Source organism: Callithrix jacchus, chromosome 5, assembly GCF_049354715.1.
Source record: "Callithrix jacchus isolate 240 chromosome 5, calJac240_pri, whole genome shotgun sequence".
In the NCBI taxonomy this organism is placed as follows: Eukaryota; Metazoa; Chordata; class Mammalia; order Primates; family Cebidae; genus Callithrix; species Callithrix jacchus.
Genome location: NC_133506.1, coordinates 101,510,830 through 101,525,436, shown reverse-complemented (window position 1 = coordinate 101,525,436; position 14,607 = coordinate 101,510,830). Strand labels below are relative to the sequence as shown.

Genomic DNA, 14,607 nt, shown 5'->3' with positions numbered 1-14,607 from the left:
CCACTGCACTTCAGCCTGGATGACAAGAGCGAAACTCCATCTCAAAAAAAAAAAAAAAAGAGTCACTTGCCAAATGGTAAATTCACCAAAGGTCATCTGCTGAATGATTAGTTTGCCAAATTTACCAAATTTGCATATTTAACAAGACTGAGTTTTGTTTATCCATTTTTTGCTGGATGAATTAGCAGGGCCTATGGGGGCTGTGAATACTTGGGGTTCTTGGGCTGTCAGCCTCTCTCCTGCCCTTCAGCTTACCCCTTCTTGGGCCCCTCCCTCTGCTCCCTCTTCTCTTCAGCCTCCCTTCCCTGTGGGATTGGCAGCCCAGATGCACTGGGCACAGACTCTCCTTTCTTCCCCTCTCTCCTCTGTTCCAGCTACTTCCAGCTGCAGCAGCAGGGCCAGAAACTGTTGTTATATAAACAAAATGAAAAATCAATTAGAACTTTCTAGAAATCCTCAAAAGCTATTAATTGCCATCTCACCTAGCTGATTGTATACTTATAAAGAGTCAAAAGAAACACATTTTTGGTAAATCTATAAATTTGATAAATTAGATGAATTAGTCATCTGGCAAATTTGATAGAAGAAAGCTGAATATCAAATGGAAAATAACAAAGAGGATTTCAAAATTTAGGATAAGCTAAAATCCCCATGGGAAGTGCTAAAATCTGTGGATTTTGACAGTTGCTGGCTTGAAAGTGTATAGAGCTACCTTCTAGGAAAAATGTGGATTTGCATGAGCTGAAATGTAGGTTGCTTGTTTCTGACAGTCAAACGCTAACACTGCTATCTGGGAGGACCTCCTTCAAGAGCATGATGCCTGACAGAAGACACACATACTGCTAGTTCTTTGCAAGCATCTGACAGAAGGATGTCCTTCTCTGGTCATTCAAAATAAACTGCAAACAGCGTACCTATAGACCCGAGTGAAGTCCATTTTTCTGCTCCACTTAGTAAAAAAAACTAACCCAACCCAAGAGCCTTAGTTTTTTTCACCCTGAACATATAATAAAAAGCTGTTAGAAGGGACATATTCAAGGATCTTCTTCAAGACTAGTTTTTGGTAACTTCACAAATTTTTATAAATTCCATGAACTGGTACTGGGTAAACTGACTTTTGGTGAACTAATTTTTAAAATCCATTTAAAAAACTGTGGCAAAGATTGGGAGTGGTGGCTCAGCCTGTAATCCCAGCACTTTGGGAGGCCAAGATGGGTGGCTCTCTTGAGACCAGGAGATCAAGACCAGCCTGGCCAACATGGTGAAACTGCATCTCTACTAAAAAAATTAGCTGGGTGTGGTGGTGGACACCTGTAGTCCCAGCTACCTGGGAGGCTGAGGCAGGAGAATTGTTTGAACCTGGGAGGTGGAAGTTGCAGTGAGCCGAGATTGCACCACTGCGCTCCAGTATGGGTGACAGAGCAAGACTTTGTCTCAAAAAAAGAAAAAAAAACCACAACCTGTGGCACCCCATAGCCCCCCCAAGAGAAAATTCACCCTCCTAACAATTTCCAAGTGTACAGTACTACAATAGTGTCAACCATGAACACATTTTTGACAAGTTGGCCTGCTTCAGGTCACAAAAAATCAACAAAGGGCATACAGTCTGATGACCACAAGGTGGCCGGCCTCTTGGGGAAGCAGACCTGGGGCTTGGATGTGTCAGGTCCTGCTTCACCTCAAGTCCTGCTGCTCCCTGTGGGTTCGTTATGCTCTATGCTGTTCTCTCTTACTGAACCAGCATCTTCACCTTTGGAAACATGTTGAGCCACAGCTCCCAAACTTCATGCATAGGAGAGGCAATGAATTATAAGTCTTCTCTGATCCAGAGATCCAAAATCTTGAGGATGGGGAAAGTGGTCCAGGTTGGGTCAGACACCACCTGCGGCCTGCTCAGCTCTTGCCAGGGAGTAGGGCGATGTAAGGATGTGCTGCCTCTCATTGGACTATGCAAAAGTGTGACAGGGGAGAGGAAGGTCCCAGAAGGGGTTGCTGGACAGACCAGACAATAAATGCCCCACACCCAAGCCTGCCTCCTCTCCAATTTAACATTTCCATCATTCACATTGTCCCTTGAGAATCTTCTCTACCTACAAATGGCTATAGAACAGGAGGAAGCTTCTTTAATTTCCACATACCTAAAGGTATAAATGTAGGTCCTTCTCATTTTAGGGATTTTTATTGCTAATTACTATAGGGGTGGCAAAATAACAAATTTCAGGGAAGCTACAAAAGCTAAAGAATTTTGTTACAGTTTTTACTCCATGAGGATTTTTGATTTCTGGTTTTATTACTGAGATTTAATGCCTGTCTTTGTAACTCCTATCTTGCTAGCTCTTTCTTTGTTCAATTAACTCTTTTTGGCCTGTGGGATCCACAAATGTATAACATATCAACTGGTGTTCCTCAAGTTCCCACTTCCCTTAAGTGAACAGTTATTTTGCATTCTTGAGCATGTCCGGGCTAGGTGGTATCTGTGTCATCAGGCTTTGTCTTGTTGTGCAGTTTTATATTTTAATACTTATTTCTCCCCATTACTTATATGATAAAGTTCAAATTCATTGTCATGGGCTTTTAAAAGCTTCTACTTATTTTTCCAGTCTCATTTCTTGCTACAGCCCTTCTGGTCCCCTGAGATCACCCAATTTTCCAAATGTACCAGCTCCACCAAGTTTTTGCATATTCTGCTCCCTTCTCTAGGGAAAATCTCACCTCATCCCCCAGCTGGTAACCTTCAGCTAGACTTGAAGAACCAACTGGGTGATCATTTGCTCTACCAGGGATCTCCTGACTCTGGTAGGCAAAGGGGGCTGGTTTATTCCCGGTGCTTCCGCAGCCTTTTATCCATTTGCTCTACCAGGGATCTCCTGACTCTGGTAGGCAAAGGGGGCTGGTTTATCCCCGGTGCTTCCGCAGCCTTTTATTCATGGTTTATTATGGTACATACCCGGCGGTATAATGTACATGCTGTCTTTTCATGGGATTAAGAGCAGTTGAAAGAGAAAGGACTAGAAAGGACTGCATGGTCCTCCGTGGTATCCCTCCTACCACATGTAGCCTGACCAGTGGTGGGAGCCTAGTGAATGCATGCTGAATGTGGTATAAAAATAGAACAGTGTTTGTTGCAGATAAAACACTTCACTGAGTATATTATGCTTATATAAACTCCTGATTCCAATATAGCTGCTAAGACATGAAATAAACACATTGAGAAAGCTTTTTAAAAATCGCCTTAGAGTTATATCTGACATTCAATTTAGAAAAAAATTCCAACAGATAGCACAAACCAGGGTATTATTCACTAATCATTTGGTGAATTCATGAATACCTCACAGGAAGATCTCTGTTTTAACATACATTGTAAAGTTTAGAGCTGTGGCCTTTAAAAAGTGATATGATTACTCTAAAGGCACAATAATCAATGGAAATGCTGAAAAGATCAGTTTTCCAGTATTTTTGAATTCACTCTTTTAACATAAAAAGCAATGATGGACACGTCACAAAGCAAATAAGAATCTTTGATCTGCACAAAAATCCCCAGAAAATCTCCCATCATTAAAGCAGGTAAAGCTGAGCATGACTGTGCCCCTGCTTGTCCTTTCGGGGAGCTTTGCCCAAGGGCAGCTGCTTCTCAGTGCAGGCAGCACTGTGCACAGAGCGAGATGGAAAGTCAGTAGATTGCTCACAGTACACAACAGCTGTTACACTTGAACACTGTTTGATTTTTGTCCCAGCTTAGTCACACTGAAAACCTTTTAAGATTTCTCTCTGTACTCCTTTGTGTATAGCAGGTGGGTCTGAGTATATATAAATAGGTTAAGTTCATTATGTGGAAGCCTGCTCTTTGCAGGTGGGGTTTCCTACCTGGAAGTGCAGGTGGGTCCTCACTGCGAACTTCTTAGGGTAATTAAAAACCATTGCTTAGAATGGCTGGCGGCTCTTTCTAGGACAAGTGGATGTGGTAAACAGGATCTGGGTTCTGTGTGATTTCTCTGTAATCTTCCACTCATTTCTACTCTCCATTCCTTGTTTACCCCTTTTCTCTGAGCCTCAGCCCTCTTTCCAACCCACCTTTCTTCACTGGGGCAGTAGGGGATGTTTCTTCTGCACTTTACTTGTCAGCAATTTTAAAACACGAATCTTTGGGGATTTCATTTAAAACAACAACAACAAAAAATCTACTTTCATTGCAATGGCTTCAGCAATTTGGCCATATCAAAACATGATGTGCTCATTCAGGTTATTTTCTGTGTAAGTTCATGGAACCAGTGGCTGTCAAGCCTGAGCATAGGGATCACCTGGGTAACTTACTAAGAATGTAGGTTCAGGGAAAGTCTGATTTAGAGGGCCTGCGATGGGGCCAGGGGAGCTGCCTTTTGAAGAAACATCTTCAGGTGATTCTAATGCAGATGCAGCCCATACTTTAAGGAGACCTGATAACAGAAAGACTGTCATGGTCTTTTTCATGGTGGCATGCTACTTAATTGTATGGAAATATCATTACATGTTTAACCATGTTTATTTTGATGAACTTTTATATGGTTTCTATGTTTTCACAATTAAAAACAATGTGATACCATTTGTTTTTCTTGCCCAGTATTGTGTCCCTTCTGCTTCTTTCCGGAAAGTTTGGCCCCACACACACCTCGTTCCTAATCACTCACGCCCCACTCTGCCTCACTCTCTTCCAAAACATGCTCTTCCCCAGGTTTTATTGGAGACTTCCAAGTTCATGGAAGATACCACTTCTCTGGCCAAAGTTACTGTCACTGGGGTAGGCGTCTTACCTATGCCATGACAATCATTATTCTGGCCATAGTTATTGAGTCGGTAGAAACATTTTCCTGGGGTTTTAGGACAATAGCTCTAAGATTATTCCTTTAATTTCCCACTGGTGACAAGGCTGGAAAAGCAGATATAGAGTTATTTGCAGACATTTCCAGCCATGTGGAAGACACCACTGCTGGAGAGTGAAGCTGGCAAGACAAGAGATGTGAAGATGAGAGATGGAGATTGTGACAGCATCTGAGTCCCAGATCATAGCTGTTCTTCTTCCAAAGAGCCCCAGTAGCATGCTTTCTGAAGCTCGTTTGTCTGCTAAACACAAATGACAACTTGGTTGGCGTATAATTGTTGCTTTCTAGCCTTTTCTCCTCAGAAGACTAAAGATGCTGCTCCTGGCATCTGGCAGTTACTGCTGCAGCACAGAAGATGGAGGCGATGCTAATTTTTATTCCTTTGTAAGAGAATCTCATTCCACTCCCAGGTCTGTATGTTTCATACATATTATTTTAATTTCAAGGATTAACTATATACACAGTCATATATAAAAGGAGAGTTATGGCCAGGTGTGGTGGCTCAGTCTTGTAATCTCAGGACTTTGGGAAGCCGAAGTGGGCAGAACACAAGGTCAGGAGTTCGAGATCAGCCTGACCAACATGGTAAAACCCCGTCTGTACTAAAAATACAAAAATTATCTGGGTGTGGTGGCTCACACCTGTAATTCAGCTACTCAGGAGGCTGAGGCAGGAGAATTGCTTGAACCTGGGAGGCGCAAGTTGTGGTTAGCTGAGATTGTGCCACTACGGTCCAGCCTGGGTGACAGAGCAAGACTCTGTCTCAAAAAAAAAAAAAAAAAAAAGGAGAGTTACAGATATTAAGAGTTACATATATTAAAAGGAGACATCTATTCAGTCCCGGTATTCTTACATAAAGGGGCATATGGACTCTTTGTGGCTCTTTCTTACAGCCATTTGTTTGTAGCCAAAATCATTTCTCAGTTTTTAAGCTGGAGAGTTACATATATATATACATATATATATATATAAAATATTCTTGAAATTAAAAAAGGTCATCATGGTAACAAAGTAGGGTCTCTGGAGCTTCAGAAAAAGTGCATTCAGTACATACATATTTTCTTTTGGTATATTTTAAATTACCGTATTTTACTGAATATAAGATTCCTTTGCTGTAAGAGCACCCTTATTTTGTGTATTGCTAAGAAAGATAAAATGTTGCTGCCAACAGTAGATTCTGCACATTGAGACTTCAAACTTTTCTTTCATATCAATTCTATTTTCTGCAATATCAACTGTGCCATTTTCAGATTTTAATGTTGATTTACATTTTAAAATATCTTTCCTCACTTCATTCAAATAATTGAACACTTTTGTTTGTTTCTCAGCCAGCACCCCCTTCATCTCAGTCTGCCATGTAATCTTGGGCCTGTTTATGTAGAATTGATGCTTTCTTGAATTTTATTCAGAGTATAAGCAGATGGTTTCTATAATATAAATTTTCAGAAATTGGCTTTTTCTTTTAAGTCTTATAATATCAATATCTCTCTTACTGTTAATATCTTCCTTTATAGGCACCCCAACTAAGGAGACATCTATTCAGTTCTGGTGTTCTTACATAAAGGGGCATATGGATTTTTTGGGGCTCCTTCTTCTAGCCTACCCATTTCTCACTTTTTAAGCTGGAGAGCTGGCTTGTGTGCACAGACTCTAGTTGTGGTTTCAGAGTCTTCTACTTATTATGAAACTGCTGATCTGAGTAGGAATTCCTATATCCTGCTTCCTCATCAGCTCACTGATAAGGAGAGTCTGAAATTATCTCCAGTTCTGTAGTGGCTAAAGAAAAGTGAATGGAAAGCTGCAGCCCCCAGCATACAACATGCCCACGGCTCTTCCAGCACACAGCCCTTTTAGTTGCTGATTTAATATCTTGAAATGCCCCCTCCCTTCTGTCCCACAGGCATTACATTGCTTAGAGCTGTAATCCTGGAATCATTCAAGAAAACAGACACTCATATAGTGGTGCGAGGGCTGGCAAGTGGCAGGGATAGCCAGAGGTTGGTTAACAGATACAAAATTACAGCTAGATAGGAGAAATGAGTTCCAGTGTTCTCTAGCACTGTAGGGTGACTACAGAATCCTGCATCTGTAATTCTATCTATAATTGGTCACAATTAACAATTTATTGCATATTTTCAAATAGCTAGAAGAGAGGGTTTTCAATGTTCCTAACAAAAAGAAATGACAAATATCTGAGGTGATAGAGATGCTAATTACCTTGATTTGATCATTATACCTTGCATACAGGTATCAAAATATCACTGTACACCATAAATATGTATAATCATTGTGTCAATAAGAAAAATAACTTTCAAAAAGGAAAGAGATATTTATAAAGGGAAGGAAACTATTAGAAGAATTTTTCCTTTCTTTCATACAGGAGGAGGACTGAGTTACCATCTCCTGGTGGGCAAGGTGCACCTATCAGTAGGAAGTGCTAGAAGTACTCTACTGTGAGTGGGACCTATCAGTCAGCATTTCTCTGTTTAACAATGGGTATTCAACTGTTATTTACAGGGAATCTTCTGCATGCCAGGCACTGTTCTGGGCATTAGGGAAACAGCAGTGAACAATATAAATAAAGTCTCTGCTCACATGAAGCTTATATTCCAGTTGGAATACATACAATACACAGGTAAAGATACAGCATAGCAGGTGGAGCTGACAGCCATGTGTAAATATTAAGTGCAGTATGGGGACAGGCTGAATTGCTATTCTCCATAGGATGGTCAGGGAAGACCTGGTGAGGCAACATATGAGCAGGGGTGAAGGATGCCCCTCTCAGCAGGTCCAGGATTGAGTCATATTTCTAGTTTCCAGTACTGTGGAAAGGTGGCATTGCTTTCTGTGTTTTCAAGTGTATCTCTATCAGAAGTCAGAGGAGAGTGAATTGTGGCCACTCCCTTTTCTGGCCCCCATAAATCAGGTGCCTTCAATAATTATCATTGTAAATAGCTCAAATATCCTAAATTTGATGGACCAAAATTTATCAACCAGTCCTCCACAGCTGGCAATCGACATGATTTCCAACTACCTTTATTTTGCTTATGGAATATAAACTATTAAAATGAGTGGCCAGGCATTCAAAGAGGGCAGTCTGGGAACAAAGATCAAGGGCCAATGGGCATTTAGGGTTGTGGGGGAGGAGCAGGGGCCTCACCGCAGGAGCAGCAGCAGGCGTGAGCAGCAGCCGTGCTGGGCAGAGACTGCCAGGCGCTGAGACCTTTGGGAGGTGGCCCCATCCTTTGCTTCCTTCACCTCTGGTCATGAGGCCTCACCTTCCCTGGCCCCTCACCTGTACTGCCTCACAGTGACAGCAATGTGCAGCCACCAATTGATAGCCTGCTTATCAGTATGAGTCTCCCCATGGCTCTAAGTGTGAGTTAAAAAGAATATACACAAACTACAACTGAGAAGCCGGTTGAATGTTCAGTTAAATCCGGTAACAGTGCTTCTTTAATTAAGCAGATATTAAAGAAGAACAAGAAGCAGATGGCACTGATTTCTGGCTTTCAACCACAGAAAGAGAACAGGAAAAATAAGAAATTTAAATGCTTGGAATTGGAGTTATACTGAGGTTTCCAGCATCCAGACAGGCAAATGCCTGGACAGCTGCTTAGGGCAGATGGGTCCTTTGACAGCTTAATACTGCAGAGTTTCTTGTGACTTCATAGTTAGGTCAGCCAATGTAAGACCATCTGTTTAGTAGTGGGCAGAAAAGCTCAGGACCAGCAGGTAGCTGCTGCTGAGAATGAAACGCAAACCAAAAGACACCCACACTCATAACCTCTGTAAACCACTGGCATTACAACCACAAAAAAAGAAACCTCACCTTAGGCACATGTGATATATACAAGACCATATAGAAGATAATATTCCAAGAGGCTACACTTGGAATTGTTTCAAGATATTGAAATGCTGTGAGAGATTGTTCACTTGGACAGTTCTTTTGTTCTTTTCTACTTTTCTATGCAGGAAAGGAAAATAATAATGAATTCAGAGCCACGTATGCTTAAAAACTAGCTGCCATTTATTATTAAAATGAAAAAATTTTAGATCGGTAACACATATATTGGTCACAGAAGGTTTACTATGAAAAATAAATCTTCCTCCTACCTCTTTCTCCCTGTACTGAAGTGTCTTAGTTCTCTCAAACACATACATTTCCTAAATACCTTTCCAGATATAGTCTATATTATACATAATCATATGTGTGTATACATATCTATCTGTACCTATATCTATACATTGTTTAGTAGGGGAAAATGGCAAAGTACAGATGGTATGTGTAGCATATCACTATTTTTGTAAAAAAAAAAAAGCTGTAAGGAGATATCTATATGTCTATCTACCTATATGGATAGAGCTATATCTGCTTATAGTTATCTAGTAATAGATATGGATAACTTTTGGTTCAACTTCTTGCCAGGTACCTGTAATCCCAGCACTTTGGGAGGCCAAGGTGGGTGGATCACCTGATGTCAGGAGTTTGAGACCAGCCTGGTGAAAATGGTGAAACCCTGTCCATACTAAAAATACAAAAATTAGCCGGGTGTAGTGGTGGGTGCCTGTAGTCCCAGCTACTTGGGAGGCTGAGGGAGGAGAATTGCTTGAACCCGGGAGGGCGGAGGTTGCAGTGAGTTGAGATGGTACCACTGCACTCCAGCGTGGGTGACAGAGCGAGACTCTGTCTCAAAATTTAAAAAAATTTTAATCTCTTGTTTCAACTTCTTTACACAAATGGTGGTACAGAACACACACCATTTGTACTGTACACACACCAAAGTACCATTCTGTACTTTGCCCTTATTTCCTACTTATTTGGAAATGGTTTTATATCAATATATAGAATTCTATTATTCTTGCATTGGTTGCATTTAAAATGAACAAATGCATATTAATGACTCTCAGAAGTACTGCAGTAAAGAAACCTGTTAGGGCCGGGCATGGTGGCTCATGCTTGTAATCCCAGAATTTTCGTGGGGCCAGGGCAGGTAGATTGCTTGAGATCAGCCTGGCCAACATGGCCAAATCCCATCTCTACTAAAAACACCAAAATTAGCTGAGTGTGGTGGGACACGCCTGTAATTCTAGATACTCAGGAGGCTGAGGCACGAGAATTGCTTGAACCCACGAGGCAGAGGTTGCAGTGGGCTGAGACTACACAACTGTACTCCAGCCTGGGTAACACAGCAAGACTCTATTTCAAAAAAGAAATAAAAGAAATGCATTTGACTTCATTAGCATATCCTAAATGTATTTGACTTTGGGTCTCCCCACCCCATGGTGGTATTTTTGATTTGTGGAATACAGCGTGGACTTGCTGGTATCAGGCGTTTCTGGATGGTGTCTGTTCTGACTGGTCTGTGCTTGAGCCATACTGGTTGTTATATATTCTTTGTGTCACCTTTTGGAATGTACAAGTATAACCTGGAGACATATTGGGTTCAGCTGCAGACCACTGCAATAAAGTGAATGTCACAATAAAGCAAGTCACACCATTTTTTTTTGGTTTGCCAGGGCACATAACAGTTATGCTTACATTACTTTACATTACATTACTTAGTACACTGTAGTCTATTAAGTGTGCAATAGCATCATGTCTAAATACTGTATATACTTGAATTAAAAATAATAATAATGAAAGTGAGTTAAAAAGAACATAAGCAAACTGTAATAGAGAAGTTGGTCAAGTGTTCAGTTAAATCCACTGAGAATGCTCCTTTAATTAAGCAGATACTAAAGAAGAACAAAAAATGCTAAAAATGCTAATGATCATCCAAGTCTTCAATGAGTTGTAACCTTTTTTGCTGTTGGAGGGTCTTGTCTTGACTGCTCACTGATCAGGGTGGTGGTTGCTGATGGCTGGCGCGGCTGTGGCAATTTCTTTAAATAAGATAACCATGAAGTTTGCCACATTGATTGACTCTTGCTTTCATGAAAGATTTCTCTATAGCATGTGAGGATGCTTGAGAGCATTTTACCCATAATAGGATGTCTTTCAAAATTGGAGTCAATCCTCTCAAATCCTGTCAGTGCTTTGTCAATGAAGTTTATATAATAATTTAGATGCCTTGTTATCATTTCAATGTTAAGAGCATCTTCATCAGGTGTAGATTCCATCTTAAGAAACCACTTTCTTTGCTCTTACATAAAAGCTACTCCTCATCCATTTGAGTTTTATCATGAGATTATAGCTATTCAGTCACATCTTTAGGCTCTACTTCCAATTCAAGTTCTCTTGCTATTTCTACTACATCTGCAATAACTTCTTCCAATGAAGTCTTGAACTCCTCAAAGTCATCCATGAGAGTTGGAATCAACTTTTTCCAAACTTCTGTTAGTGTTGCTATTTTGACCTCCCATGAATCACAAATGTTCTTAGTGGCATCTAGAATGGTGAATCCTTTCCAGAAGGTTTTCTTTACTTTGCCCAGATCCATCAGAGGAATCACTATTTATGGCAGCTGTGGCCTCATGAAATGTTTTTTTTTCTTTTTCTTTTTGTTTATTTGAGACAGAATCTTGCTCTATTGACCAACATGGAATGCAGTGGTGCAATCTTGGCTCACTGCAACCTCTGCCTCCTGGGTTCAAGCGATTCTCCTATCTCAGCCTCCCAAGTAGCTGGGATCATGGATGTGCACCATCACACTGGGCTAATTTTTGTATTTTTAGTAGAGATGGGGTTTCGTCATGTTGGCCAGGCTGGTTTTGAACTCCTGAACTCAGGTGATCAGCCTACCTCAGCCTCCCAAAGTGCTGGGATTACAGGCATGAGCCACTGTGCCTGGCTATTAAATGTATTTCTTAAACAACTGGCTTAAAAGTTGAAATTATTCCTTTATCCATGGGCTGCACAATAGGTGTTGTGTTGGCAGGCATGGGAACAACATTAATCACCTTGCACATTTCCATCAGTGCTCTTGGATAACTAGATGCATTGTCAGTGAGTAGTGATGTTTTGAAAGAAATCTTTTTTTTTTTTTTCTGAGCAGCAGGTCTCAACAGTGGGCTTAAACTATTTAGCAAACTATGCCATAAACAGATGTGCTGTCATGCGGGCCTTGTGTTTCATTTAGAGAGCACAGGCAGAGTAGATTTTGTGTAATTTTAAGAGCCCTGGGATTTTTGGAACAGTCAGTGAGTACTGGCTTCAACTTAAAAGTCACCAGCTGCATTAGTCCTAATGAAAGAGTCAGCCTGTCCTTTGAAGCTAGGCATTGACCTTCTCCTCTCTAGCTATGAAAGTCCTAGAGGGCATCTTCTTCCAGTGTAAGACTATTTTGTCCACACTGAAAATCTGTTGTTTAGTGTAGTCACCTTAATCAATTATCTTAGCTGGATCTTCTGAATAACTTGCCACAGCTTCTCCATCATCACTTGCTACTTCGCCTTTCACTTCTACGTTATGGAGATGCCTTCTTTTCTTAATCCTCATGAACCACCCTCTGTTAGCTTCCAACTTTTCTTCTGCAGCTTCCTCACCCCTCTCAGCCTTCAAAGAACTGAAGAGAGTTTAGAGCCTTGCTCTGCATTAGGCTTTGGTTTAAGGGAATGTTTGGCTAGTTTGATCTTTTATCCAGACCACCCAAACTTTCTCCATATCAGCAATAAGACTGTTTCACCATTTTTTTTCATTCATGTATTCACTAAATTAGCCCTTTTAATTTCCTAAGAATTTCTGTTTCCTTTGCATTCATAACTGGGCTGTTTAACTTAAGAGGCCCAGCTTTCAGCCTATTCTCAGCTTTCAACTCTGCCTTGCTCACTAAACTTAATAATTTCTAGTTTTCTCTTTTTCTTTTCTTTCTTTCTTTCCTTTTTTTTTTTTGAGACAGGGTCTTGCTCTGTCACCTAGGTTAGAGTGCAGTGGTACAATCATGGCTCACTGAAGCCTTGAACTCAGCCTCTTAAGTAGCTGGGACTACAGGTGTATGCCACCACACTTGACTAATTTTCAAATTTTTTTGTAGAGATGGAGTCTCGCTATGTTGTGCAGACCACGGTCTGGAACTCCTGGCCTCAAACAATCCTCCCGCTTTAACCTGGCAAAGTACTGGGATTATAGGCATGAGCAATCATACCTGACCCATTTCTAGGTTTTAATTTAAATTGAGAGATGTGCAACTCTCCCATTCACTTGAACATTTAGAAGCTATTGTAGGATTATTAACTGACCTAATTTCAATCTTGTTGTATCGCAGGGAATAAGGGAGCCCAAAAGAGGAAGAGAGATGATGGGGAATAGATGGTCAGTGGAACAGTCAGAATGAACACAACATGGATCAATTAAGTCTGTTGCCTTACATGGGTGCAGTTTGTGATGCCCTGAAATGATTACAATAATAACGAAGATCACTGATCAAAGACCACCATAGCAGATAATAACAACAGAAAGTTTTGAAATATTATGAGAATTATCAAAATGTGACACAGAGACAGAAAATTAATATATGCTGTTGGAAAAATGGCGCTAATAGACTTGTTCAACGCAGGGTTGCCAGAAACCTTCGATTTGTAAAAATCACAATATCTGTGAAGTATAATAAGGCAAAGAACAAGAAGATGAGGTATGCCTGTACTTTATTAAAGATTGCCTTCAAATGTTTTAGCAAACATCCAATTTGTGGGTGTGTACTTGGCGAGGCAGAAATAATGGGTCCAGGTTGAATAAAGACTGCAGGAAGTGAAAGAGAGATTAATTTATACTTAGTTGAATTTCTTTCAAGATTCATGTGAAAGAAATGCCAGGAAAGGTCTGGCTTCAGCTCATGGTGATGAGGAAAAATTTATTCGAGAAGAAGCTTTGTCTTTTTGTGTTTTCTTTTTAAATCATGAAACATTTCAAACATCAGTGTATTTTTTATTCAGAAGTTTGATTTGGGTCATTTTCTTATACCTTCCAGATCTCTAGTTAATTTATAAACATCTGAAATCTAGTTATAATGATTTACAATGTCTGTATCTGCTAATTCTAGTATTTTTGGCTGTTTTGGGTTGGTTTCAATGGGATGATTACCTCCTCATAATGGACTATATTTTCCTGCCTATTTCATGCCTGTAATCTTTGACTGGATGTCAGACATCATGAATTTTACCTGTTGGGTATGGATATTTTTGTATTTTTATAAATATTCATGAGCTTTGGTTTAGGATGTAACTAAGTTACTTGGAAGCAGCGTGATCCTTTTGGGTCTTTCTTTTCAGATTTATTAGGTGGCACCAGAGCAGCATTTATTCTAGGCCAATTATTCCCCCCTACTGAGGCAAAACCCTTCTGAGTACTCTACCCAAGTATCCTGTGAATGATAAAGCTCTGTAGTCTGCCATGTTAGATCAGAAACTACTCCCGGCTCTTTGTGAGGCTGGGCACTGTTCCCTCTGGTCCTCTTAGCTGGTTCTTTCCTCAGCCTTGGGAAGTTTTAAGCCCTTTCCTCCCAACTGCTGACAAGAAAACATTTCAGAATGTACTTTAGGGAAATTATCTGGAAGATGAAGAATTGTTCTGAAGTTAATTCCCTGTCACCTTTGGATTTCCATAATTAACTCAGGGACAAATAAGATTATATGCCACAACATTATGCTTATAAAATACAATGTGAATTTCAATGTCATGCCAAAGATACGATTGACAATAAAAAAAAAACAGCTAAAAAAAAAATCAAATTAACCTTTTCTCAAAAAGTCAATAGTAAGTTGATGACTATAACTCTAAGTCAAAATTTCAAGCCTGAATTTTCTGGGGGCT

General features: G+C 40.3%; 1 protein-coding gene across 6 annotated transcripts in view; it reads right to left on the bottom strand.

Annotated features, from left to right (window-relative positions):
* MYO1D (myosin ID) overlaps positions 1-14,607 on the bottom strand; it is a 386,402-nt gene that overhangs the window by 92,631 nt on the left and 279,164 nt on the right. Inside the window, exon 22 of one of the 6 annotated variants that reach the window (XM_008997100.5) lies at positions 13,331-13,536. The exons of the other annotated variants lie outside the window; for them this stretch is intronic. Within the exon in view, the coding sequence (XP_008995348.1) occupies positions 13,446-13,536 (91 nt within the window). The 3' untranslated portion in view covers positions 13,331-13,445. Of the gene's footprint in view, positions 1-13,330; positions 13,537-14,607 lie in introns of those variants that run through there. 6 annotated transcript variants of the gene reach the window in all.